The 23,704-nt window shown below is 45.9% G+C and overlaps 3 protein-coding genes across 3 annotated transcripts; 2 read left to right on the top strand and 1 right to left on the bottom strand.

Annotated features, from left to right (window-relative positions):
- Nucleotides 1-537: 537 nt before the first annotated feature.
- On the top strand, nucleotides 538-5,091 carry mazb (MYC-associated zinc finger protein b (purine-binding transcription factor)). The gene is made up of 7 exons (XM_084455893.1): nucleotides 538-1,347; nucleotides 1,536-1,686; nucleotides 1,901-2,322; nucleotides 2,733-2,980; nucleotides 3,628-3,691; nucleotides 4,041-4,212; nucleotides 4,400-5,091. The coding sequence occupies exons 1-7, from the start codon at nucleotides 1,315-1,317 to the stop codon at nucleotides 4,741-4,743; spliced, it is 1,434 nt and encodes a 477-aa protein (XP_084312019.1). The 5' UTR covers nucleotides 538-1,314; the 3' UTR covers nucleotides 4,744-5,091.
- Nucleotides 5,092-8,059: 2,968 nt separating this feature from the next.
- Nucleotides 8,060-18,589, top strand: tlcd3bb (TLC domain containing 3Bb). Its single transcript, XM_084455832.1, has 7 exons — nucleotides 8,060-8,579; nucleotides 9,469-9,631; nucleotides 9,798-9,881; nucleotides 12,964-13,174; nucleotides 13,870-13,965; nucleotides 17,034-17,143; nucleotides 17,670-18,589. Exons 2-7 carry the CDS (start codon nucleotides 9,483-9,485, stop codon nucleotides 17,974-17,976), a joined length of 957 nt encoding a protein of 318 aa, XP_084311958.1. The 5' UTR covers nucleotides 8,060-8,579; nucleotides 9,469-9,482; the 3' UTR covers nucleotides 17,977-18,589.
- A 441-nt stretch (nucleotides 18,590-19,030) lies between these two features.
- pagr1 (PAXIP1 associated glutamate-rich protein 1) lies at nucleotides 19,031-21,159 on the bottom strand. The gene is made up of 5 exons (XM_084456704.1): nucleotides 21,016-21,159; nucleotides 20,659-20,830; nucleotides 20,191-20,527; nucleotides 19,966-20,054; nucleotides 19,031-19,763 (listed from the first exon to the last, which is right to left on the bottom strand). The coding sequence occupies exons 2-5, from the start codon at nucleotides 20,819-20,821 to the stop codon at nucleotides 19,519-19,521; spliced, it is 834 nt and encodes a 277-aa protein (XP_084312830.1). The 5' UTR covers nucleotides 20,822-20,830; nucleotides 21,016-21,159; the 3' UTR covers nucleotides 19,031-19,518.
- Between the last annotated feature and the right edge of the window lie 2,545 nt (nucleotides 21,160-23,704).

Genomic DNA, 23,704 nt, shown 5'->3' with positions numbered 1-23,704 from the left:
GATTTAAAAATAAAGAAATAAATTGATATTAACATGTGATCCTGCCTTTTATTTCATTACATTACCCTACCGGTTTATTCATTTTATTTCAGAATGTTGCAATATGTGTTGTTTTTTTAAAAATCCAGACAGATGCATTCTGATACCCATGGTATTGTCTGTCTTGTTATTGTGTGTGTTCTATATCTGCCTCTGACATCATCATACCTCGAGAGAATTCAGAAATGCGTCCGTGCGCGGCGCCCTACCCTTTAAGATGCGCTTGTCCTTCTCCGTTAATGGAATGTTATTCTCGCCGTTTGAATACGCGGCCGCTGTGGTGGAGCTCTATATAGCAACGGCAGAGCGATCTATTTCAGACGGTCTGAAAAATACTGTAGTGCATATTCTGTCGGCCGAACCCGGAGTAGGAGGGGGCAGAGAAGAGACGTTACAGGGAGGCGGAAATGAAAGGGGGTGTCCAAAGAGAAATACTATCCCTTTAAGAGCGACTGGGACATAGCGGTGCGAGAAAAGGAGAGGAGGGGGAGAAGAAAGAGGAATTAAAAAAGAAAAGGAAGAAAGAGACAGGGAGGGCGGAGGGAGAGCGAGCGATAAAAAAAGAAAGATGACATCCTCGCAATTGAACAGCCGAGGTGGAGCGTTAGGCTGCGGCCCGGCGTGAGCGCTCTCTGCCAGGGTCAGGGCTCCAATCCAACAACGAGGCTTCGACAAACACCCGATTGGCCTATTGGGGGAAATCGGAAAAATAGATTCATAAATTAAAAGCATGAGCTGCTACTATTTCAAAGGCGTTTTTTACAACACTGATAATAGTTATCACTATGCGTAAAATGCATTTATTTAATTTGAGATGTTTTCTGTTTGACTACGGTTGTAGAAATAACATTGATTTTGTGCGCACAGATATTTGATTTGAATGTTAATAGTGCTATGAGATAAGCGTCTCTAAATCCTTATAGTTGCATAAATTAAAGTTAGAAACCAAAGTCTAAGAAAAATAGGCCACCATTGGAGCTGGCCAATTCCACTCAGGCAGTCCGTCTATTGTAGCTTACCCGAACGCCTGGTTGAATTTTAATTGCTTGAATACCTCTGAGAACAAAATATTTTTGCGAACTACATTTTTGATACCTGCATGTTCTTGACGGATAGTCCAGAAGCCTACTATTTTTGCTGCATCTGAATAGCCGACTGACAAAATCGGCTTCTGCGCCTCGTCAGTACGGCTATTAAAAGCATGCCAACGGTTCAGTCTGTATCTCAATCAGGATTACTTAGCTGAGTTTATTCTCCTCATCACTTTGGTGCAAAATGGATGCTGCTTGGAGCAATTTTCTCTTCCAGGTAAGCGTTCTTAATTGACCTCTAGCCGTGTGTGTGTGTGCGTGTGAATGCGCGATTTTATTTTTTGAGAATATCCAAGCAGTGTCTAGCCTCCTTCATATCAAATGTAGCACCTCAAGTCTAGGGATAGTGCAGTCTTCTATTTACGTTTGGTGATGGAGATGGCCTGCCTGTGTTTATTCCTCCAGAATACTCCCACCCAGAACCAAGGGGAAGGGAACCTCCAATCAGAGCTCTTACCAGTGCACACGAGCTCTCCTCAGACCCCTCCCACAGAGCACATAGCCCCGCCTCCCTCGACGGTGGACACCGCTGCCCTCAACGAAGAACCCTTACCTGGTGAGGAAACTAGGATGTAGTCCTCAGCTCCGGGAAATCCCTGGAGCTCTTCCAGAATGACTGAAACACGCAGTAGCGAAACATTATAAACGACGAATGTTCAGGATATGTCTTCTTGATGGATCAGAGCGTCCTTGCGTTGTGTCCTCTGTGCTACATGTTCACGCTAACAGCAGTGTGTAATATGACTGTATGTCGCCCCCCAACCCTCCAGTGAAGATGGCCTCTCGCCAGGCGCGCGTGCCCCACATCTGTGCCATCTGCAGCAAGCAGTTCAAGAACAACTACAACCTGCGGCGGCACCAGTCGGTCCACACCGGGGTACGCATGAAGGACAGGGCGGCCAGGGAGCAGGCGGAGGGGGCCAAGGAGGGCGCGGCCGGAGCAGCGGCGGCGCCGGCGGCCGGGGGGGCAGGGGGCGGGGGCGGGGGGAGGGTGGAGAGGCACACGGTCCCCCTCTCCCTGCTCCACCTCTCCATCCCTCCCCCCCACCCTCCCAGCGTGCTGCCAGTCCACCACCGCCCTCTGGGTAGTCAGGCTGGCGAAGGGGTTGCCATGGCGAGCATAGTGGCTAGCGTTAACAACCCCCATGGTCCGCCTGCTGCTGTCGTCATGGCCGCCGGGGCGACAGTACAGGTGGGTCAGGGCCTTGTGGAGATTGCTGTCGTGGAAACGGTGGTTTGACACAGGTTTCCCTGCATGGTCTCAGCTCAGGGTCTTATAGAACAGTATCATAAAACCATTCTCAGTTGTCCGAGATTGTAAAAAAAAAAAAACTATAAGTCCATGGGAATATATACAGCATGTATTTATGAGAGAGAATATCTAGACTCGCTGGACTTTTGTTTCTGCATGTAAACGGAAATAGACAAGCTGCCTGTAACATAGATTTGTATGTGTGATTCTCACTTGTGTACATCCAAACAACATCAGTATCGTAAGAGGGTTTCTCTCTCTATCTCTTTATCCCTCTCTCTCCCTCCATCTCTCCCTCTCTCTATCTCTCTCTCTCCCTCTCTCTCTCCCTCTCTCTCTCTCTCTCTTAGCGGCCGAGCAACCCCAACCCCAACCCTGTGCGTAAGAACCACGTGTGCGAGACGTGTGGCAAGGCGTTCCGGGACGTCTACCACCTGAACCGCCACCGTCTGTCCCACTCTGACGAGAAGCCCTTCTCCTGCCCCATCTGCCAGCAGCGCTTCAAGAGGAAGGACCGCATGAGTCACCACGTCCGCTCCCACCAGGGCGGGGTGGAGAAACCCTACGTCTGCCCCCACTGCGCCAAAGCCTTCTCCAGGTCAGACTCCCCCCCTCCCCACCTCCCCTTTAACAAACAAACTAACATTTTTCCTTTTCCTCACCTCCTTTCCATTTTGACCGCTGAAGTGTCGGTGTCCCCCCTTGTTGAAACCCTTTAAGGTGTCTGTACACTACCCAAACAACGCCAACCAACACCAACATTGGATCGGTGTGCCATGTTTGTTGGTGACTATTGGCGTCGGTTGGATTTTGCAGCTGAATTTCAAACTTCCAACATTCTAACAACAACTGCCAACTTTAGAATGTTGGGTGTTGGCAGTTGGTTAGCGCCGGCCGGGGCCGTGTGCAGGACCTTCCTCAAAGACATTTGAGAAGGAGGCAAGGAAAAATAATGCAAGGAGTTGAAGGAAAAACTGAGACTGACCCTTAGTTGAAGCCAGACAGTATTATCCCTCCGGCAAGGATTCAAAGTGCAAGTGAGGATACTGTGTTTTGCTCTGAGTCTGGCTAGAGGGCAAGGTTCACCACATTAGACCCTGAGCAGTCTGTTCCCCTTCCTCAGCTGTTGTACTTTGAACTAGTTGTTCCTCCAAACAACTTCCTAGTCTTGGATTGGTAAACAGTGACGTACTATCTGTTCTTCTTTGTAGAAGTGTGATATGACATTTCTCTCTCTCTTTCCAGGCCTGACCATCTCAACAGTCACGTCAGGCAGGTCCACTCCTCCGAGCGACCCTTCAAGTGTCCGGTACTTGATGTTTGTGCTATTTAATATCCTTTTACACCTCATAACACTGTTAGTATTCTTAGCTGTGCCTTTTTGCTTCTTCATACCTTAATAATAATAGTAATCATCATAATAATAATAATAATAGTAATCATAATAATAATAATAATAATAATAGTGTGGTTTATTTGTCATATGCATACGTCATATGTTATACTGACCGAGCTAGCCGAGCAGCTAGCTCAACCTTGGCATCTGTTTATCTGTTAGCCAACAATACTCTAGGGAGCTAGCTACTTCCTCCATTTCCTGAGTGTCCTTCCTATGTGTCTTTGTGGATAATCAGTCGTTCATCATCCCTTCTGTTCAGACGTGCGAGTCCAGCTTCGCAACAAGGGACCGCCTACGCGCCCATATGATTCGCCACGAGGAGAAAGTCCCCTGTCACATCTGCGGCAAGCTCCTATCGGCTGCTTACATCACAGATCACATGAGGGTGCACAACCAATCACAGCACCACGCCTGCCATCTCTGTAACCGCAGTGAGTGTCGCAAAGGGTTTATAAATTATCTATAACACACAGTAATTGGTTTATAAAAGGTTTATAACACAGTGGTTACATTTTTTTTAATTAATAGTGACATATTCTATTGATATTTGAGGGCTCCTTAAAGAAAATAATGGTCCAATTGAGAGCTGAGGTGCTGACTGTGCGCCACCTCCACCAGGCTTCACCACGCTCACCTACCTGCGCGTCCACGCCCAGAAGCACCACGGCCAGGAGTGGAAGGAGGGCGCGGGGGGCTTCGGGGCCACCACCTCCGGGGGGGTCCTGGTGTGCCAGCTGTGCGGGGTCCACTGCAAGACCCCCACCCAGCTGCAGGGCCACATGGGGACCCACAGCAGCAGCCAGGGCGGAGCGCCCAGCCCCGTCACGTCCAGCGGGGGGGCCAGCAGCTCTGTGTCCCTCAGCAACATGGTGACCGCCCCCACCATCTACGTGAGCGGCAACGCAGTGGTGGACCTGCTGGTGACAGACTGCTCCAGCATCGCTCCCCAGCCCCACAGTTAGCAGAGAGGCCCGAGTCGGGGGGGGAGACCAAGGGCCGCGTTCACAAAAACATCTTAAGGCTAAAAGTAGCTCCTAACTTGCTGGTTTAGGACAAACTCTTAAATCAGGACGGTTTCCTCTTGTTGTTCGCCAACTACAAACACAAAACAAAAGCTGACTTCATGGCCATAGCTTGGTTTCATGACAGCCTGGTCTCTTAGCTTAAGAGTTCTCGCAATTCCAATTCAATTCAAAGTTGGTGTCAGCAGCTTTGTCAGTAGGTTTTAAGTGGAAACTCTTGGCTAGGAACTTTTACAGCTATTTACAGTAGGAGTTCTGTTAGTGGTAAGATCAGAAGTTTTGTGAATGCGGGCCCGGGGAATGGGTGAATGGGGTGGGGGGGTGTATGTGGGGGGAGAGGGAGCGGAGACATTTCATGGCTGTGTCAGATGATTCAGTGACACTAACAATGACAAATGTGGACTTCTTATGTGGCTAAGGTCTGGCGCCTGTCAGGACTCCAATGAAACTGTGGTCTTGTGATCCTCTACTGTATCACTCCCCTCTCTTATCTCATCCTCTCTCTCTCTCTCTCTCTCTCTTTTCCTCAGTCTTTCTCAGTCTTGGCAATTGCTCCTCTCTGAGTGCCCCGTGCTCTGTACTGTACTGTCCCTCACACCGCCAGCGCTCATCATATCTTCATTTCCTCGCTACCTTCTTGAGAATTCCAAGCAGCTTGTGGTGGGATGAGTCACCTCTAGAAAAGCGTAGGATAAAGGCTTGAGGCTGCGCTGTAGGACACTGTGGAAGAGACGGTTATGGAGAGAGGACATTAGTCAGGGCTGCTACCTTATGTCAAAGGAGAGGAGTTGACCATTACTGTCTGAGTAACGCTGTGTTTGCAGTCTGTTTCAACAGGTGTATGTAATTAGATAAGGACCGTCATATGTAATGGTGATTATTATGAACAGTGGAGGGATGTTGACTTGTTTCAGAATGGTACAGTGGGATGGGAAAAAAAAAATTGGCAACATGTTGCATTCAGGAGTGTCAAGCACCTTAAAAATGTTTGTGTTAACATCCAGTGGGGCCCGCCACCGAATAGGGCTCATATAGGTTTGGCCAAGCTGCTTAAGGATTTGTTTGTGCTGCGTCTTCCTTTCTGGGTTTGGCCACATTTAATCAACAGTAGAGACACTCATCAACTCTAGAGCCATGCTTGAAACTGGGCTCTATAGCACCTAACCCACCATTTGCATGAAGGTAAACTAGCTAATAATTTGTTGTGCTTTTAATGAGGAAATTTCATTGCAAAAAGGAAGCTAGCAGTCCCCTAAAACCAGATGGTTTTCAACAAATATTTTAGAAAGTGTTGATTTAATTCAAATGAACTGTACCATTGACCATTTTATTTGGTTGTAACTGTCATTGCCATAGTCCTGTTTGTTTTCTTCAATGTGTAACAGTCCATTGTGTGAAACTCATTCATTAGAAATTAGACATGTAATACCATGTATAGCACATAGCGTTCTTAACGCAACTCATATTATCCCCATAAACCTGAGCAGAAAGCTCATCTGTCCTTGGGTATTTCTGCTTGTTTGAGTTTTTTGTGGTTATTGTGTGATGTCAAGGAAGGGCTTAAAAGGTCACAGGTCAGGTAAGATGAGCATATCCAGGAACTTGGTACTGTGTTGGATCGCCCCCCTGGTAGTTATGCTTTCAGCAAATCCTGGTTTTGTACTGGAGTGCTTCATTTAATCAGTTTAGTGTTGGTATGTTATCTCAAAATCTGTAGAATAATTTCATTTTGTTCTTCCTGTTGAGAAAAATAGTGATTGAATAAAGTTATTTTTAGGTTTTTAGCATTAAGCGAAGAGAAAATAATACCTCTACTTTAGGAAACTACATCTATTGCGATACATCTTAATGCCTTATTGTACTCAACTGCATTTTAATTATTTTATTCTGAACTATTTTAAATCTTAGTCATGGATTCATTAAGAATATTAATGGGATGTATTTATATTTATATTTTTATATTTCTCAACAGTATGCATGTCTAAACAGTTGTTAGAGCAAAAAAAAAATCATTGATGCTTACCACGGTCATATTCTTTTGTAGGTGAAGTAGAGATCATGTTATTATTTTGTAATTTTGACTATTAAAAGTTAAAGGAGTAAACAGAGGAAGTTTTTGCGTCACTACTTCATGTATGCATGACCACAATTGTGAAAAATCGTGGTGCATTCATTTTTCATGACTAGCCTAGGGTACATGACTTGAATGTCCTGCAGACAGGACTGTGCATGGTGAATGTCCTGCAGACAGGACTGTGCATGGTGAATGTCCTGCAGACAGGACTGTGCATGGTGAATGACTGCATTAGTAAAAGGAGTCAAGTTGAGGAGCATGCGACCCTTGACCTCTGTGGTATAACCACGACCTTGACCCCTGTGGTATAATCATGTTTGGCTCCAGGCTCTGTGTTGTGTGTAGCTGGACAGTGAGTAATCCCACTGCACCAATACTAACACTTATCAGGATAGAGAATACTGTCCACCCACTGTTTCACTGGACCAAGAGGAGATTTGACCTCATTAATGGGTCCATCTGGTGCCTTTAAATCCAACGCTAAAACATATTGTCTCTATAAAGTTCTTTATGATTTGGTTGTTTTAAAGTAGAATCTCCTTGTTCCTGTAAGTGCAGTAACTGCTCCTGGAGAGTATCCTTGTAGGCCTACTGAACGCACCGACCCTTACACACCATTGTTCAGTCCACTGACATTTTGTTTGGTGATCAGGTTATTCACCTTTACCCTAGAGCCCACCAACCAGTCACTTGTCAAGACAAATCAGTGTGATTGGTGATCAGGTTATTCACCTTTACCCTAGAGCCCACCAACCAGTCACTTGTCAAGACAAATCAGTGTGATTGATCATTGAGAACCGTGCAGACAGGTGAATGGTGCAATTGGTGCAAATCAATCATGTTATCTTGATATGACCCACTGCAGGACCTATCAGAGAACCTCATGCATGGCTCAGCATTCTCGGAGAATAGCAATGTTCTGTATTGATGCTGAATAATATATTGCAATCCAGTTGAACCAATACCGTGCTGGCCACATCACATCACCCCACACCGCCAGGGCTTGGGGGCCAGCCAGCCAGCCAGCCGATGACGTCCTCCCGGTGGGACAGACAGACAAAGACGGGGGGCTTCGGGTTCGATGCGGCTTTTTTGTTTATTCTTTAGCTGCAGACGTCTGTTTTAGAAAAAAAAACATGTCTTGAGAGTTTCAAACTAAGTGTTGAGATAATAAGTGCAAAGCTAGACATATGCGGAGAGCAGTTGCTGGCTAGCGAGCTACACCTTCTAGTGGAGTCAGTCAGTCGGTCCATCATCCGTGGGGAGTCGAGACAGACCACGTTTATGATCATCGACCAGGCTCAGCCCTTTGGCCAACGTTATCTCTCCAACCCTAGTCATCCATCCAGATGATCTAGCAAGCGGTCTTCGAGTTGCTACTGTCATCATCTTGGATGGAAAATATGTTTGCTTTTCTCCACTTGAAGTGACGTTAAGAGACTGTCACACACAGTGTAGTGGTAGCTATCCACCAGACGCCAGCTAGCCGTGCTAACGGAGCTAGCATTAGCATCCCACCGGGGTTGTGGAAGCAGTCGCGCAGACGTGGGTCGAGCTAGCCGGCTAGCAGGTCCGCACATTCCTGCTAGCTCGGATCAAAACATGTGGATCATCCGGGCGGACACCTCCGGGACTTCACTGATCGCTTTCTCCGGGACACGAGTGTCGACAGGCCGTTGACCGGACTCCGCAGAGCATCCATGTAAACGTTTCCTCTAAACTAGCTATACCTTTCATTCATCTCAACTTATGTTGCGTAAACTCCTGTTAGCTCGCTCTGTCTTACATTAGCTAGCTAGGCCAGGGATTAACTGAGCTGGCTGCTACCTAGCTCACTTTCAAACGATTGTTGTTTATTATGTTGTTAAATTGTTTTGGTGTGACGTTATGTGGCTAGTGCTCAAAGTACTGTTTGATTTGTAGGAAGCTGGCGGGATGTTGCTAAAGCTAGCTAGCTAACGGTTACGTCTATCTTATCTATGCTAGTTTAGCTAACGGATTAGTCTACTGAAGTTACCTAACGTTAGCTAGCAACCACATCAATAACAGAGCTAACTAAGAGCTAGCTATCCAAGCGCAAGTTGCTACGCTTCATTCATTGTCACCGCCATTGAATACAAAGTAACAGTTAAACCCATGCAACTAACGTTAGCTAGGTAGCTGTTACTTGCAAGCTGCAAAACGTGAACGCTGTTGCCAAGAACTAAGTGTTGAATTATCGATCAACGATTCCGTGTTTTGCAACAGCATCATAGTCAGTGTCGTGTAGCAACAACTAACCAACATGCTGTGTCAGATGACCTTAGCTGGCTACATTAGCATGATAGCCAGCACAATGGGCCTCCTCATCCATGGAAATCAATCACTCAGCCACTATGCCCTCAGCATCATCACCGCCATCCAGGCGTTCACACCCTTCTGCCTCTTTGTACATCTAACAAATGCCCTCTTCTTCACTCAGCACCAGTGCTATTTCCCACACTTTCTCACGTGATCTAGTGTGCCTTCGGCTAAACCTTGAAATGGAGACAGCATCAGTGCATTTTATGCTGTGTACTCACATATATATGTTTCATTTGTTCTGATAACAGCAGCTGACTACCAGATGTTGAGTATGGACTTGAGGACCATGTTGACGGTCCTGGCCGCCGGCAGCGCTTTTTTCCCCGGCCTGTTCCTGCTCTCCAAGCAGTGCTTGAAGCGCATCTCTTGGCTGAGGTGGAGCGAGAGGGACGCGGCTATCGTCTCGGCCAGGTGAGACCAGACAGGAGAGAGGCCACACCAGTCTCTCTCTAGCTGCAGGACTATGAACTGGTAATGTCTCGTCACAGAGCTTCTCAGAGTTCAGGATCAGAAAGTGGTGAGACTGTATTTTGCTGCTCATGCTGAGATGAACGGTCCATCTCCGTCCCTCTTCCAGACTGGTGTCCTCTGTTCAGGCTCTCATGGCCTCCTCAGCCGGCGGCATCATCGCCTCCTCCTGTAAAGACATCATGGAGGACCAGTGAGTAAACACACACACACACACACACACACACACACACACACACACACACACACACACACATCATACTTCCCTATTAGAAGGTGATAACACGTCCTACATCAGGTTCCACTGCTTCAGAAACGGGGGTGTGAAGAGAGTTAAACTCTTCTAGAAACTTCCATTCCCGTCAGTTTCTAATGGCTGAGGTATTTCACCTCAGGCCACACTGGAAATGCTGTCTAGACATGCAGGCGATTATGAAAAGCAAAACAACACTTTACTGTTCCTGAAATTGTGACTAAAGCAGGATATGAAGGAAGTATATTTTGTGTAATTGAGCATTTTGCTGATGAGAGTTCACTTAGATCAGGGGTTTTGAAAGTCTGAGACAATGGGCTTCTGTCTTTTGTATTACATTTAGCTGTAAAACGTTGCTATTGTTTAAAGTGTTAGCTGGGACTATTTTTAATTGCTAATGCTACTAATACTGAAACTTCTAATAGCACTGTTGGCTAACATTATAGGTCAAACAGCTGGTAACCACTGGCTAGCTTATCTCTGAGCACTTGGATTTCCAGAGCTGCATTTAAACATACAGATACTGTGCTATTTCCATAGAAGCAAATTACTGTAAGTAGATTTAACTACATGTTCCACAATGCCCAGAAAGCTATGGCTTGGACAGTGTAAACTAGTTTTCGTTGTGATATTCCTGCTATCTGTATTACAGTAAGCTCATATAGCTAGTTAATATTCAGCTGCCAACATCTGTTGCGCCATTAAGCATTGACAATAATTGGAGTGAAAATAAACATTCACAACTATTAGAAAACCTAGTTTATAAACAGCTCTTTCTCAAGACTGTCCTAATGAGGTGTCAACACATCACTGTACGCATCACAATGGCCTGATTTACTAAGCGATTGTGAGACAGGAAACGGCGTACTGTCATCTCCACAACAAGTTCAGCATTTATCAATTTGAGAGTGTGACCAAATCTCGCGTCAAGTCTCATCTCGTGGACGCAAGTTTGAGAATTGTCATGAGTCTGATTCTGACTGGCATCTAAGCACAGCCACATAGGCCTGTTCATCACTTCAAAATATGTAGTTTATCCTATGGAAAAATATTATATTTTGTAAATGCCTCTTCTATGTGTCATATATCCCTAACATAAATAGGTATTTTCCAATTGTTTGCAAGTAACAGGGTAAACAGGTGTTTGGTGTAGCCTAAGAGTAATTTCGCTTTCATTTTGAGCCCACTTCGACTATATGCAGCCTTGGTCTTAAAAGGAAAGCCAATCAATCAATCAATCAATGCACTGGTGACAATTACTAGCAATTAAAATTAACAAATGAAAAGCAATGGGAGGCTTCAGTCACTTATTTAATTAAGAGCTTTGACAGTCATCATATGGGTAATGCCATGCTCTGCTGAAGACCTATGCGCGTCATATCATTCAGCCGAGGTGAGAGGAGTGGGCGAGCGAGGTAGGCTATTAAACTGACGCGCACCAGTTTCTATAGGCCTGGTTGAAATAGAATATTTTAAATTCAAACAGGTGTTAGCTCTAATTTGAGATTTTGTTACTTTGTAATTTAATGTCACAATAATATCATTTTCTGTATGGAAGGTAAAATAATAATATATTATTATTATTACTATTATTACTATTATAAATCCTCAAGTTGACAGCAATATGCAATGGTTTTTGGATAGGCTACACAATTAAACAAGGAAGCTGCCCAGCTGTCTGATTGTGTGAACTACCCTTTAAAATAAAATTGTAAAATGCAAGATGGTTTTTAGGAATCTTTCCATGGAGAGTGAAGAGTTGTTATTAGACGAGAGTCAGAGAAACCTCTCGTTTTGGCCGTGTTTTGTATCTCCATGCCGTAGACTACAGGGGCGAGGCCAGGATATGTAGGGGTGTGATATTTAAATGGCCATTGTTTTCATCCACCACATTTATCAACGCCCAGTAATTTGTACGATGGGATTGGCGTCATACAAATGTTTGATAGATCACATGTGAACGCTGTCACACCGTCATTTCTGTGATCGGATCTGTGCTCGGATCTGTGCTCCTTTGATAAATGAGGGTCAATGTGCGCTCACCATGATAAGTAGGGCCTCATGACATCGACAAATCAGGAAAATAAAAATGTGGGAAAACAGTTTAACGGTCTACCTCCATGATTCAGTACTACATAGTTCACAGATTTTCAGCAATTACTTTCTCGCACGTATGTGTTTAGAAACAAATCTCAGAATGCACTTTACAGTAGTGAGCAAACTCAACCTTTACAGTCTTTACAGTAGTGAGCAAACTCAACCTTTACAGTCTTTACAGTAGTGAGCAAACTCAACCTTTACAGTCTTTACAGTAGTGAGCAAACTCAACCTTCCACGACTGCAAAAGCAGGAAGGAAGGTGTTTCTTTCAACAATGGCGCAACATAACATCTGTTTTAGCTTTCGGTTTTAGAATGAAAACATCATAATTAGCCTGCTTTCATTAGGCGCCTCCCCTGAAGGTTTCTGGCACGGTGTGGTGCATCAGTTTAAGAGCCTCTGGCGTAGATCCTTCATGGACTGTTGGAGCGGAAAAGCAGAGCTGCTGTTCACACCGATCAAGTTGTTTCTTGATCAGCCCCCCAAAATCTTTTTAACAGCCCCAAAGCGTCTCCATTTTAGCCAAGGGCAGCGATATTGGATATACAGTAAGCCTACTGTAGCTTATTTGTGTGTGTGATGTGTGTGTGTGTCTATTTACACATCTGCTTGTGAGTCTCACTATATATTCTCAAAAACATCCTCAGACTCACCCAGATCCCCAGAGATGTCAGACATGATTCATTGAGTTGAGGGTTTTTTGGTCACTCTTGTCACCGTCTCCCTAGACGGCTGGGCGGTCCGCAGCCCCTGACATGGGAGGGGACGCCATGGTAACCTCAGTCTCCCTCCTCACTCATGGTGGGTGTTTGGTGTGAGAGCAGCATGTTGTGGCCCTGCTTAGTGTGATGTGGAGGGTTAAAATGACGTGAATTGACCCGTGTTTTTCCCTTATCTTCCTGTGTTTGTGTCTCTCTCACCAGGCATTGGCTGACCAGCGCCTACATCCTCTTTGCCGTGCCCTACTTCCTGTACGACATCTACGCCATGTTTGTGTGCTACTGGTACAAGCTACAGGTGAAAGGTCACCAGGAAGACAGCGTGGGCCGGGCCGTGCCCGGCTACCTGCACAGAGAGTTCCTCATGGTGCTGCATCACGTTGTCATGGTCACGGCCTGCTTTCCTGTCTCCGTGGTAACTATCTCCGCCGTGCAAGGTTTTGGGGAGCGAGAGAGACGGCATGACTGACGGAGAAGCTGTCAGCTGAGAAGTTATCAGTTTAACATGATCCACCTGCTGTGAATGCATATCTCCTGTCAACCTCTCACTACTCAAGACTGTTGCTGTTTGGTACATAGATAGAAAGGTAGGGAGACGGGCAGGCAGGCAGACAGACAGACAGGCAGAGAGGCAGACAGACACAGACAAGCAGGCAGACAGACACAGACAAGCAGGCAGACAGACAAGCAGACAGACAGACAGACACTGACTGACTGACTGACTTTATTTGGGCACTACAACAGCATAAAAAAGACAGAACAGAAGGTACAGAATAAAAACAAGAATCGAGCGCATAAATAAACATAGCAGATATCGTGCACACAATAGAAACAATAGCAATAGACAAATGATACATGTGAATACTAATAATTATGGTACTATAAATAGCTAACTATGGAATTCTAAAAACGAAGGTTCCAAGTGTGAAAATGGAAGGGGGGGTGGGGGACACAGGCACTGTTAGAGAGTCTGATGGCTGCTGGCTCAATCGCCTGAATCACTCAGTCCTACACTCAAATACCCACAGACCATGAGCCGAACAGAAAGACCGCTTAGTTTATAATAACCAGAGGTGTAACAGCCAGCGGCGTCTGCTCCTCCTCCTTTAGTTCTGGCGCCAGGGACGAGGGGACTACTTCCAGGGCGTCATGTTCATGGCGGAAGTCAGCACGCCGTTCGTCTGCCTGGGAAAAATCCTCATCCAGGTATTTGGTTTATATGAAAGCTAAACATCTACTAGTGTGTTGTGTGTGTGACATGCCAGGCCACCATCACACTCATCTGCAGCCATATTGTCTATCGTTGTACACGTCACCTGTGAATTTCTCTGATCATGCTCATATCTTATTTCTCTGATTTACGTTTGATCATTCTCATGCTCCTCTGCCTGGGACAACTCGTTTTTTGGTTTTCTTCAAATGGTGCGCAGCTGCAGATCTCTAATGGCCTCCGCAGGTTTTCATCTGTGCCAGACTGCATCTCTCCTCACCACCACAACATGCTGCAGGCGTCTCCTCGGCATCTCCTCGGCGTCTCCTCGGCGTCTCCTCGGCGTGCGTGCGAGCAGCAGCCTCATATGTTACAAATATCAGAGCCCCCCTAACTTACACCTGATAGAATTTGTCCAGTCTGTGTGTGTGTTCATATGTCCAGTCTGTGTGTGTTCATATGTCCAGTCTGTGTGTGTTCATATGTCCAGTCTGTGTGTGTTCATATGTCCAGTCTGTGTGTGTTCATATGTCCAGTCTGTGTGGGTTCATATGTCCAGTCTGTGTGTGTTCATATGTCCAGTCTGTGTGTGTTCATATGTCCAGTCTGTGTGTGTTCATATGTCCAGTCTGTGTGTGTTCATATGTCCAGTCTGTGTGGGTTCATATGTCCAGTCTGTGTGTGTTCATATGTCCAGTCTGTGTGTGTTCGTAAGTGCGCAAATTCTATCAGGTGTAAGTTAGGGTGCAATGAAGTGCTTCACCAGTGTAGCAGTAATATTAATGTTGACATGATTCACAGTCTCACATTAATTTGTTGAATTTAAATGGTATTACAGTGCCGTAAATACAAGGCTTTTTGACCCTTCATCAGATATGATCATGTATTTTGTTAAAATTGCTGTGTGACATGTCAATAACATGATTCTTTGACTAATATTTGTCTAGCTAATATTAAAGGACAATGCTCGTTTTTGACAACCTGGACCTTATTTACGACATATTATAAGACGTTTGACTCACCGAGATCACTTTGGTGTAGTTCGGGGGCCTGTAGAAGAAATTTAAAATCCAGCGCGAGCCAGTATATCCATGTAATGGCGGTGGTGGGGGCACTGAGAATGCAGTTTCTAAAAATCTATTTTCTGCCGCGAAACGGTTGTTTTCATCAATCTGTCTTGATGAATCACTAGTTGTGCTTACATAGAGCATAACTGTTGTGGTTTTCACATGCCATGATCTTTAGAAACGTCTTTTGAAACTAAATAGCTTCCTCACTTGCTCCAGCACTAATGCGCACAGCGCACAATCGTTGCTCCAGCACGCTGTGCGCATGCGTGCTGGAGCAAGTGAGGAAGCTATTTCGTGTCTAAAGACGTTTCTAAAGATCATATTACAGAGGCATGTGAAATACCACAACAGGCCTATGCTCTATGTAAGCACAACTAGCGATTCATCAAGACAGATTGATGAAAACAACTGTTTCGCGGCAGAAAATAGATTTTTCAGAAACTGCATTCTCAGTGCCACCGCCATTACATGGATATACTGGCTCGCGCTGGATTTTAAATTTCTTCTACATGCCTCCGAACTACACCAAAGTGATCTCGGTGAGTCAAACGTCTTATAATATGTCGTAAATAAGGTCCAGGTTGTCAAAAACGAGCATTGTCCTTTAAGGCCTCAAACTGCCCTGCGATCGTTGGCGCCCCCCTAAGGGGAAACCCTGCCTTAAATCCCCTAGAGTGTGGTCTGGCCTCTGAATATAGCCTCAGTATTCAGGCGGTGTTTATCAGCCTCTCTGGCCTCTGAATATAGCCTCAGTATTCAGGCGGGGTTTATCAGCCTCTCTGGCCTCTGAATAGAGCCTCAGTATTCAGGCGGGGTTTATCAGCCTCTCTCCTCTCCTCCTGCCCTACCCTGCCTTAACACCATGCTAGTGTTTTAAAAACTAACGGCTAAAAGCCTTGTTGGCTGAATGTGAGACAGGAGATGTGGACTCCAAGATGTGAGTAGTAGACACTAGCCACGAGTAGATACTAGCCATGAGACACTAGCCACGAGTAGATACTAGCCATGAGACACTAGCCACGAGTAGATACTAGCCATGAGACACTAGCCACGAGTAGATACTAGCCATGAGACACTAGCCACGAGTAGATACTAGCCATGAGACACTAGCCACGAGTAGATACTATGAGCCATGAGACACTAGCCATGAGAAACTAGCCATGAGACACTAGCCATGAGACACTAGCCATGAGACACTAGCCATGAGACACTCGCCATGAGACACTCGCCATGAGTAGATACTAGCCACGAGTAGATACTAGCCATGAGTAGATACTAGCCATGACAGCCATACAGGTCATGAGTAGATACTAGCCATGAGTAGATGCTATGAGACACTAGCTATAAGAAAAGATGTGGATTTGGGTGAAAACAACCAATTGACAGTGGTCATAGCTGCGGTATAGTTGAGCTGTGTGGATATTATAGTTGAGATGTGTGGATATTATAGTTGAGCTGTGTGGATATTATAGTTGAGATGTGTGGATATTATAGTTGAGATGTGTGGATATTATAGTTGAGATGTGTGGATATTATAGTTGAGATGTGTGGATATTATAGTTGAGCTGTGTGGATATTATAGTTGAGCTGTGTGGATATTATAGTTGAGATGTGGATATTATAGTTGAGCTGTGTGGATATTATAGTTGAGATGTGTGGATATTATAGTTGAGCTGTGTGGATATTATAGTTGAGCTGTGTGGATATTATAGTTGAGATGTGTGGATATTATAGTTGAGCTGTGGATATTATAGTTGAGCTGTGTGGATATTATAATTGATATTCACAGTAGATGTAATTCAGCACATGTTCATGTCTGTCTGCAGCAGTTTCATTTCCTGTCAGCATGAACCATACATTGCAGAGTCCATTTCCATTTCTCTAGTGATCATGCAATGTAGAGCTACATTAACTCTTCCTGCTTTCACCCACCTGGACTTGCTTGCTTCTCTCTCTCTCTCTCTCTCTGGGTCTCTCCCTCTCTTTCCTCTCAGTACAAACAGCAGCACACTCTCCTGCATAAACTGAATGGGGCTCTTATGCTGATCACTTTTTTCATCTGTCGAGTCCTCCTCTTCCCTTACCTCTACTACGCCTACGGCAGGTATGTCTCTCTCCACCCTTCTCTCTCTCTCTGTCTCTCTCTCTCTTTCTCTCTCTCTCTCTCCCCTCCACTCTCTCTCTCTGCCGTCACGCGAGCTGGAATCACTTAAGTGCATGATGGGTCACATCTCAACTCTGTCGATCCCTTTCTCGGGACGGGGGGGCAGTAGGTGGGGGAGGGGGGGGGTTAGGGGGGTAGGTTGGTAGGTGGGTGGGGGTTGTGGTATATTCTATTTGTCAAGCGATAGACATTAGAATATATATTATTTTTCTCTCCAAAAAGATTATAGCATCCTAGTCAAAACTTTTCTTATTATATTCAAATCACCATCACTCATTATAGTGTTTTGCCAGTTGCTCATATAGACAATTCTGTCTATTTTCTCTCTAAGAGTGGTTAGATTTGGTCTCTGATTATATTTATTTCAGATGATGTATAATCAAGGCCAGGATGGTTGAAATGATTGTGTAGTGTGATGACGTCTCTGTCTCCTGCTTGTGTCTGTTCTGTCCTGCTGCCCCCGCAGTTACGCCAACATCTCCTTCCTGCGCGTGCCCTTCTACGTGCCCTGGCAGTGTAACCTGGGTGCTGCCCTGCTCATGGCGCCGCAGGTCTATTGGTTCACGCTGATCTGCCGGGGCGCCCTGCGGCTCTTCACAGGCTCCGCCCGCTACCCGCCACCCGCCAACACGCCCACCGCCAAAGGGACGGACTCGGACGGACACGGGCCGTCCCAGTCGGCCAACGGCTACAGCTCCCACTCCGCAGAGAGAGAGCACCTGGCCCTGCGCTATAAAGGGCATGTTGACATTAGAGAGAGAGAGATAGATTAGCCTGAGAGCCTCAGACCTCCCTGGTGTCCCTCAGACGAGATCCTGTCTGCCCGAGAGGCAGGGCAGTGCTAGGAATGTATGTTAGTACATTGCTGTAGATAGAGGCCTAATTCAGCTTAGTAACTAAGAAGACAATGTCCTTGCTCAGCAGTATTTTGACTTGTTCGTGTGTTATGTGTGTCCTCTATGTAGTCTTTGTCACTAACCAATGTAACCAGCCTGTGGACTGAGTCGTCTGTAGAAGGGGCATCTCATAACACTGTATTATGCTGCCTTATCCCCTTTCAATCGTTGTGTGTTTATTTCCTATTTTGTTTTTATTTATTTATTTAATCTCGGAGGAAGCGGTGTACATAGCAGATGTATAGTTGTAATTTACATGCCAGTGTTAGTTTCATGTTTTAGGTCATGTTTTTGTTTTGTTTCCAAATAACATCTTGTGTTGTAGTTCTTTTTTTACTTTTATCACATGTTTGAAATGTAATTGGTTAGAGGTGGCCTGGTCACCATGGTGACCAGTGCTCTTCAGAATGTTGACGTAGTGAGATTTGATTGGCTCACCAGGCTGCTATAGTGCTAGAAACTATGAATCCTTTCACCCTGGGACAGTTACAGTGCATCTTAATGTACACAATCTACCTACCCACCTTGCAACAGTGTTACTTTGTCCAGTGTAGAGATGAACTTGAAAAAGGTTTGTTTCCTGGGGTCGTTGACCTCTGAGTGAGCTGTACGAGACTGTAGTTCAGTGAATTCCATGTATTGTAAGATAGTTACTGAAATTGCTTCTCTAAAAAAACTACCTGATTGGTTCTAATTGGTCAGTAGGAGGTCTGTGGCTCTTGAGTATTTGAGCATTAATAAGGAACGTTTTTAAGTTCCTTAAATGTATGCAGTTGCAGTTCTCACTGCACACAATAACTATGAAATGGAACAATTCACCTTCTTGGTAGCATTCGATATAAGTTGACTTGCATTGCATTGAGCTACGGGTTCCATGAACGCGAAGCTATCTTCAGAAACAACCGGGCATTTAAGCATTTCAGAAAAATGTCCAGTATATTTCCATGGATATGGATAATGCATACCTGAAAGTCAAAAACGGCAATCTGCCAAAAAGATTGGACAGATAGTCTGAGTAAATTGTCCCATTTTACAATGGTTCATAAAAAAACTTCCAAATATTCAAAGCATACTGCTTCTCGCCAATTGAGAGGGGGGTGGCTAAGTATTTCAACAGAAGTACTGTATATTCCACAAAATGCACGTTATTTATTTGTAAGTAGTTATTTATTATTTATTTGCTTATTTGTGGTTTTGAATGCATACGTATTACAGTACATACTATATGGTTCTGGGGCTTTTCTGAGCGCTTTACTGTTACTCAAACTCTTAAATATACTCCTCTGTCTGAACATGGCTCTTGAGTCGTTTATGTAACAACCAACCAACACCACTTTATCATATTCATCATCAGTATTTATTTCCTGAATACAAAACACAGTCATATAAAACATACAAAAAAAAACAGTGCTCCAGCTGTCAGTAGCGCCTCTGTCTGGGGGAGAAGATGGTGCTGGGGTGACTGTCTCTCTCACGCTCCTTCTCACGCTCCTTCTGGCTGTTGGGGGACAGCGCCTCCTCGGAGCCCGTCCGACTCTTCTCGCTCTTGAAGAGGTCCCTCCCTGTTCGGAGAATCTGCTCCTCGATTTTTCTGTGGCGCTTCATGTCCGACAGCACCTTGTCCAACCGGGCTTCCCTCTTCACAGACGAGCGCGCGGAAGAACCTGGGCAGAGAACGGAAGAGAAGCGTGCCTGAGTAGATGGGAGGAATATCTGCAGTAAAGACCCGAAGCATATCTGTGAAAGTCCCCTGTGTCTTGTGGGAATCTTTTCCCAAGTCATAGTGGTCATGCAGAGTAATTGATGAGTAAGTACAGAAAGCTTTGAAAATGGCATAATCCCAAACAAAGTTGTGAAAGTCCCTACCTGGTGTTCTGCGGCGGTTGATGAAGGCGTTTTTGGGAGTTGCCTGCATCTGCTCTTCGTCAAAATCAAATTCTGTTGGAGTTGGAGGCCTGTGTAAGAAAGAAACAATGTTGAATAACACCTCTCGCATGCCATCCACAGTCCTGGACTGGAAGCTAGTTGGGTTGAAGGACAACTTTACAAAAATGCAGGAAAAGACAGAGTAACGTTACTGCTGCCGCTCACTTGCGCTCTCGTTCGTCCCGCTCCCTCTCCCTCGCGGCTGCCTCCTCCTTATCGTCCCTGTCGGGTGAGGGGGTCCGCTCCGGGGTGGGGGGCCTTCGAGGTAAGGGCACAAAGTTCAACTCCAGCTTCTCCCCTTTGGAGAGGAGCTCGTACAGTCTTTTGATTTCAGCGGGGGGCGGCATCCAGTTTTTGGGGTCCTCCATCTCCTCGTCGCTGTAAGCCATCTCCCATTCATCCCCGTGCTCTCCTCCATCCATCTGACTTCCATCCGAACCCTGATCTACCCGTTTCTCCTCACTCTGCTCCTCTCCCTCCATGGCCTCACCTCGGACCCCACCTGGCAAACAGAGTAAAGAATACACCTCTTGAATGGATGTGTCCTGTGTATTTGAGATGCTAGCTACAGGACTCTGCAGGTCTCACAGGGAATTGTGAATGCGATCTGTATATGATGCACTTTTAACATACCTTTCACACTCTCCAGTTTTGTCTCATCTCCTGTTGTAGCCGCCAGTCCCAGGTCCTCTTTGGCACCGTCATCCTCGGCTCCAGAAACCTCAGAGTCTTTCACACCCAGCTGCTCGATCCCCTCTCTCAGTGACGACTCCGTCACCTCGGCCGCCTGCGTCATCTTGGCTTTCTTATGACATTATTAAATATTAAATTAGCAAAAACAAAATGTTAGCTAATGGATGCAATGCAAAACAGGTAGACATGCATGGTTGGTAGCTAAGTTAGCTAAACACCTAACTTAGGCGGGCTAACGCGTTAGCCTTAGCTAGCTTGCATGCTGTCACTCATTGAGATACGCTTTTGTTAACGTACCTTTATCAAATCTTCAGCAAACGCTTGTCTTGCAAGTCTGATTGCAAAGACGGGTGATCGTCAACATAAAATTAACCGAAGTCTTTAAAACCGAACAAGAATACACAGCCATGGATATAAACATAGCGCCATTTTGGCCGGCTGGTGCACTTGCACAAGACTGCCGATTTCCACTGATCTCCAGTAGTGTGGATAGGAGAAATTGAGAATAGTGTGCTGAGAGGAACGATCCACATGTTATAGCAGTCATATTTTCTGCGCACCATCTTCTCCGGTGCAGATGAAGGCAACTCAAGAATAAAGAGGCCTGGGACGAGTAAGGAAACTGTGAACTTACACTTGTAGGTATACTAGCTTAGTTTTTCGTACAAAATATACCAATATCCAATACAACTGTATTTACGCTTAAGTTAAGCTGTATACATTTTGGAACGGAAAACGGAAGCTGAAAATCGTAGCGCCACTCTAGTCTGGGGCCTTTCTCGTTCTAGTCTGGGGCCTTTCCATGGAGGTATAATATAACGGGTCTTTCTCATGGAGGTATAATATAACGGTCTTTCTCGTTCGGTGTTGTTTCCCGGTCTAGAGCGGAAGCGCGATGGCGCATCACATAATTATCCAGTCTGGACCGGAACCGGAAGACGGACAGTTGTTGTAATGTTTTTACTATAGGCTGCACATGGTGAAGTTTCAACTAGATAACATTCGCGATGGCATCACCAGGCATAACACCGACGAAAATTGTAAAAGAAGATGCGAGGAGAACTACCGGTTAAGGACAAATAAAGCAAGCGGATGTTGGAGGCGGGCTCTACAAGCTCGAGCCGGATGATGGGGCGGGCTTAAGGCATTGAAGTAAATAGATACCAGTGGCTCTTCTCCCCCGAGGAGAGACTGGTGACGCGATGCTACGTCGTACTCACTAATGGACAAGTTACTTCCGTAGTTTGACGTATTTCCGACGCAAACAAACTATGAGGGTGGGACATAATGTTTAGAGGAATTTGATTGGAACATTGACAAGTGGACGGGTTTTAATAACTTGCTTTAGACAGATTCGATAGAAGGATAGCTTGATTGACGGGTGGATGTCGTGAGATTATTGGCCTAAAATCTAAGATACCTGTTGTCGTAATTGCACGTGACCTACCGTTTTCCAGGAAGTAAGAAATTATATAGGCTACTGTGATATAAGATTACAACAAAAGTAGAAACTCAACACCTCCCTCACTGAGACCTCCACACCCCCCTACTCAACACCTCCCTCACTCTGAGACCTCCACACCCCCCTACTCAACACCTCCCTCACTCTGAGACCTCCACACCCCCCTACTCAACACCTCCCTCACTCTGAGACCTCCACACCCCCCTACTCAACACCTCCCTCACTCTGAGACCTCCACACCCCCTACTCAACACCTCCCTCACTCTGAGACCTCCACACCCCCCTACTCAACACCTCCCTCACTCTGAGACCTCCACACCCCCCTACTCAACACCTCCCTCACTCTGAGACCTCCACACCCCCCTACTCAACACCTCCCTCACTCTGAGACCTCCACACCCCCTACTCAACACCTCCCTCACTCTGAGACCTCCACACCCCCCTACTCAACACCTCCCTCACTCTGAGACCTCCACACCCCCCTACTCAACACCTCCCTCACTCTGAGACCTCCACACCCCCCTACTCAACACCTCCCTCACTCTGAGACCTCCACACCCCCCTACTCAACACCTCCCTCACTCTGAGACCTCCACACCCCCCTACTCAACACCTCCCTCACTCTGAGACCTCCACAATTTAAAGTCCCCCTCTTTCGGCTGTGCCTAGTAAACTCGGGAAGGCAGGGCTGGAGAAAGAGTGTAGAGAAAGACCGGTTTACGGAGGCCAAGTATAGGTTTTATAGGTTTACCAAGGCAGTGGAGGAGGATAAACGAGGGAGACTCCCTCATGGTTGAGAGCGCTGGAAGAAACAAGCAGAACCCAAGTCTCCAGACGCCCCCTAGTGGCACACAGACACATTACAGTTCAAATACAGAATCCAGAACAGCGAACTCAGCCGAACAAAGAGCATCTCCTCGCAATAAAACCTGTGGACCTCAATCTCATCGGCCAAGCTACACTTTAAAACATATCATCAACATGTTATATCATGGCAGGCCTACTGTCAACGACATATTCAGGGACGTGCTGGGACGAAGAAACGGCTCTGGAGTCTGAGCCGGCCGCTTCAGTATAGACGGGGTGCTGAGCGCCACCTGGCGGCCGACGGTCGTTATCGCCGGCAGCCGTTCTGTGATGAACCTCCAGATGGCCAGCACGGTCCTGGACATAGTACCGACCGGGCCTACCGGGCCCAGGGGCGCAAGACCTCAAGGGGCACTTTGCATTTGTTGTTGCAGGGACACTGATAGAAATGTTGGGTGAGATTCCTTAGACAAACAGAGCCACTATAATGCTGTTATCTGACTCATCCAGACGCTGCATACAGCAAATTCCTTAAGAGTGCATGAAAGGTGCAGAGCAGTGAGTGACAGTGCTGTCAGGATATTGGCCGTGCCTGATTGGCTGCTTGTCGAGGCTGGCTGCCTGTATGGTAATTATATATAAAACTATAAACTATATACTATAAAACTTACTTACTTACTTACTACAAACTCACACTACACACAATATTCAAATTTG

This window comes from Borostomias antarcticus (assembly GCF_949987555.1).
Source record: "Borostomias antarcticus genome assembly, chromosome: 22".
Lineage (NCBI taxonomy): Eukaryota > Metazoa > Chordata > Actinopteri > Stomiiformes > Stomiidae > Borostomias > Borostomias antarcticus.
The sequence above is the reverse complement of the archived record's forward strand: the minus strand, read 5'-3'. Positions and strand labels throughout refer to the sequence as shown.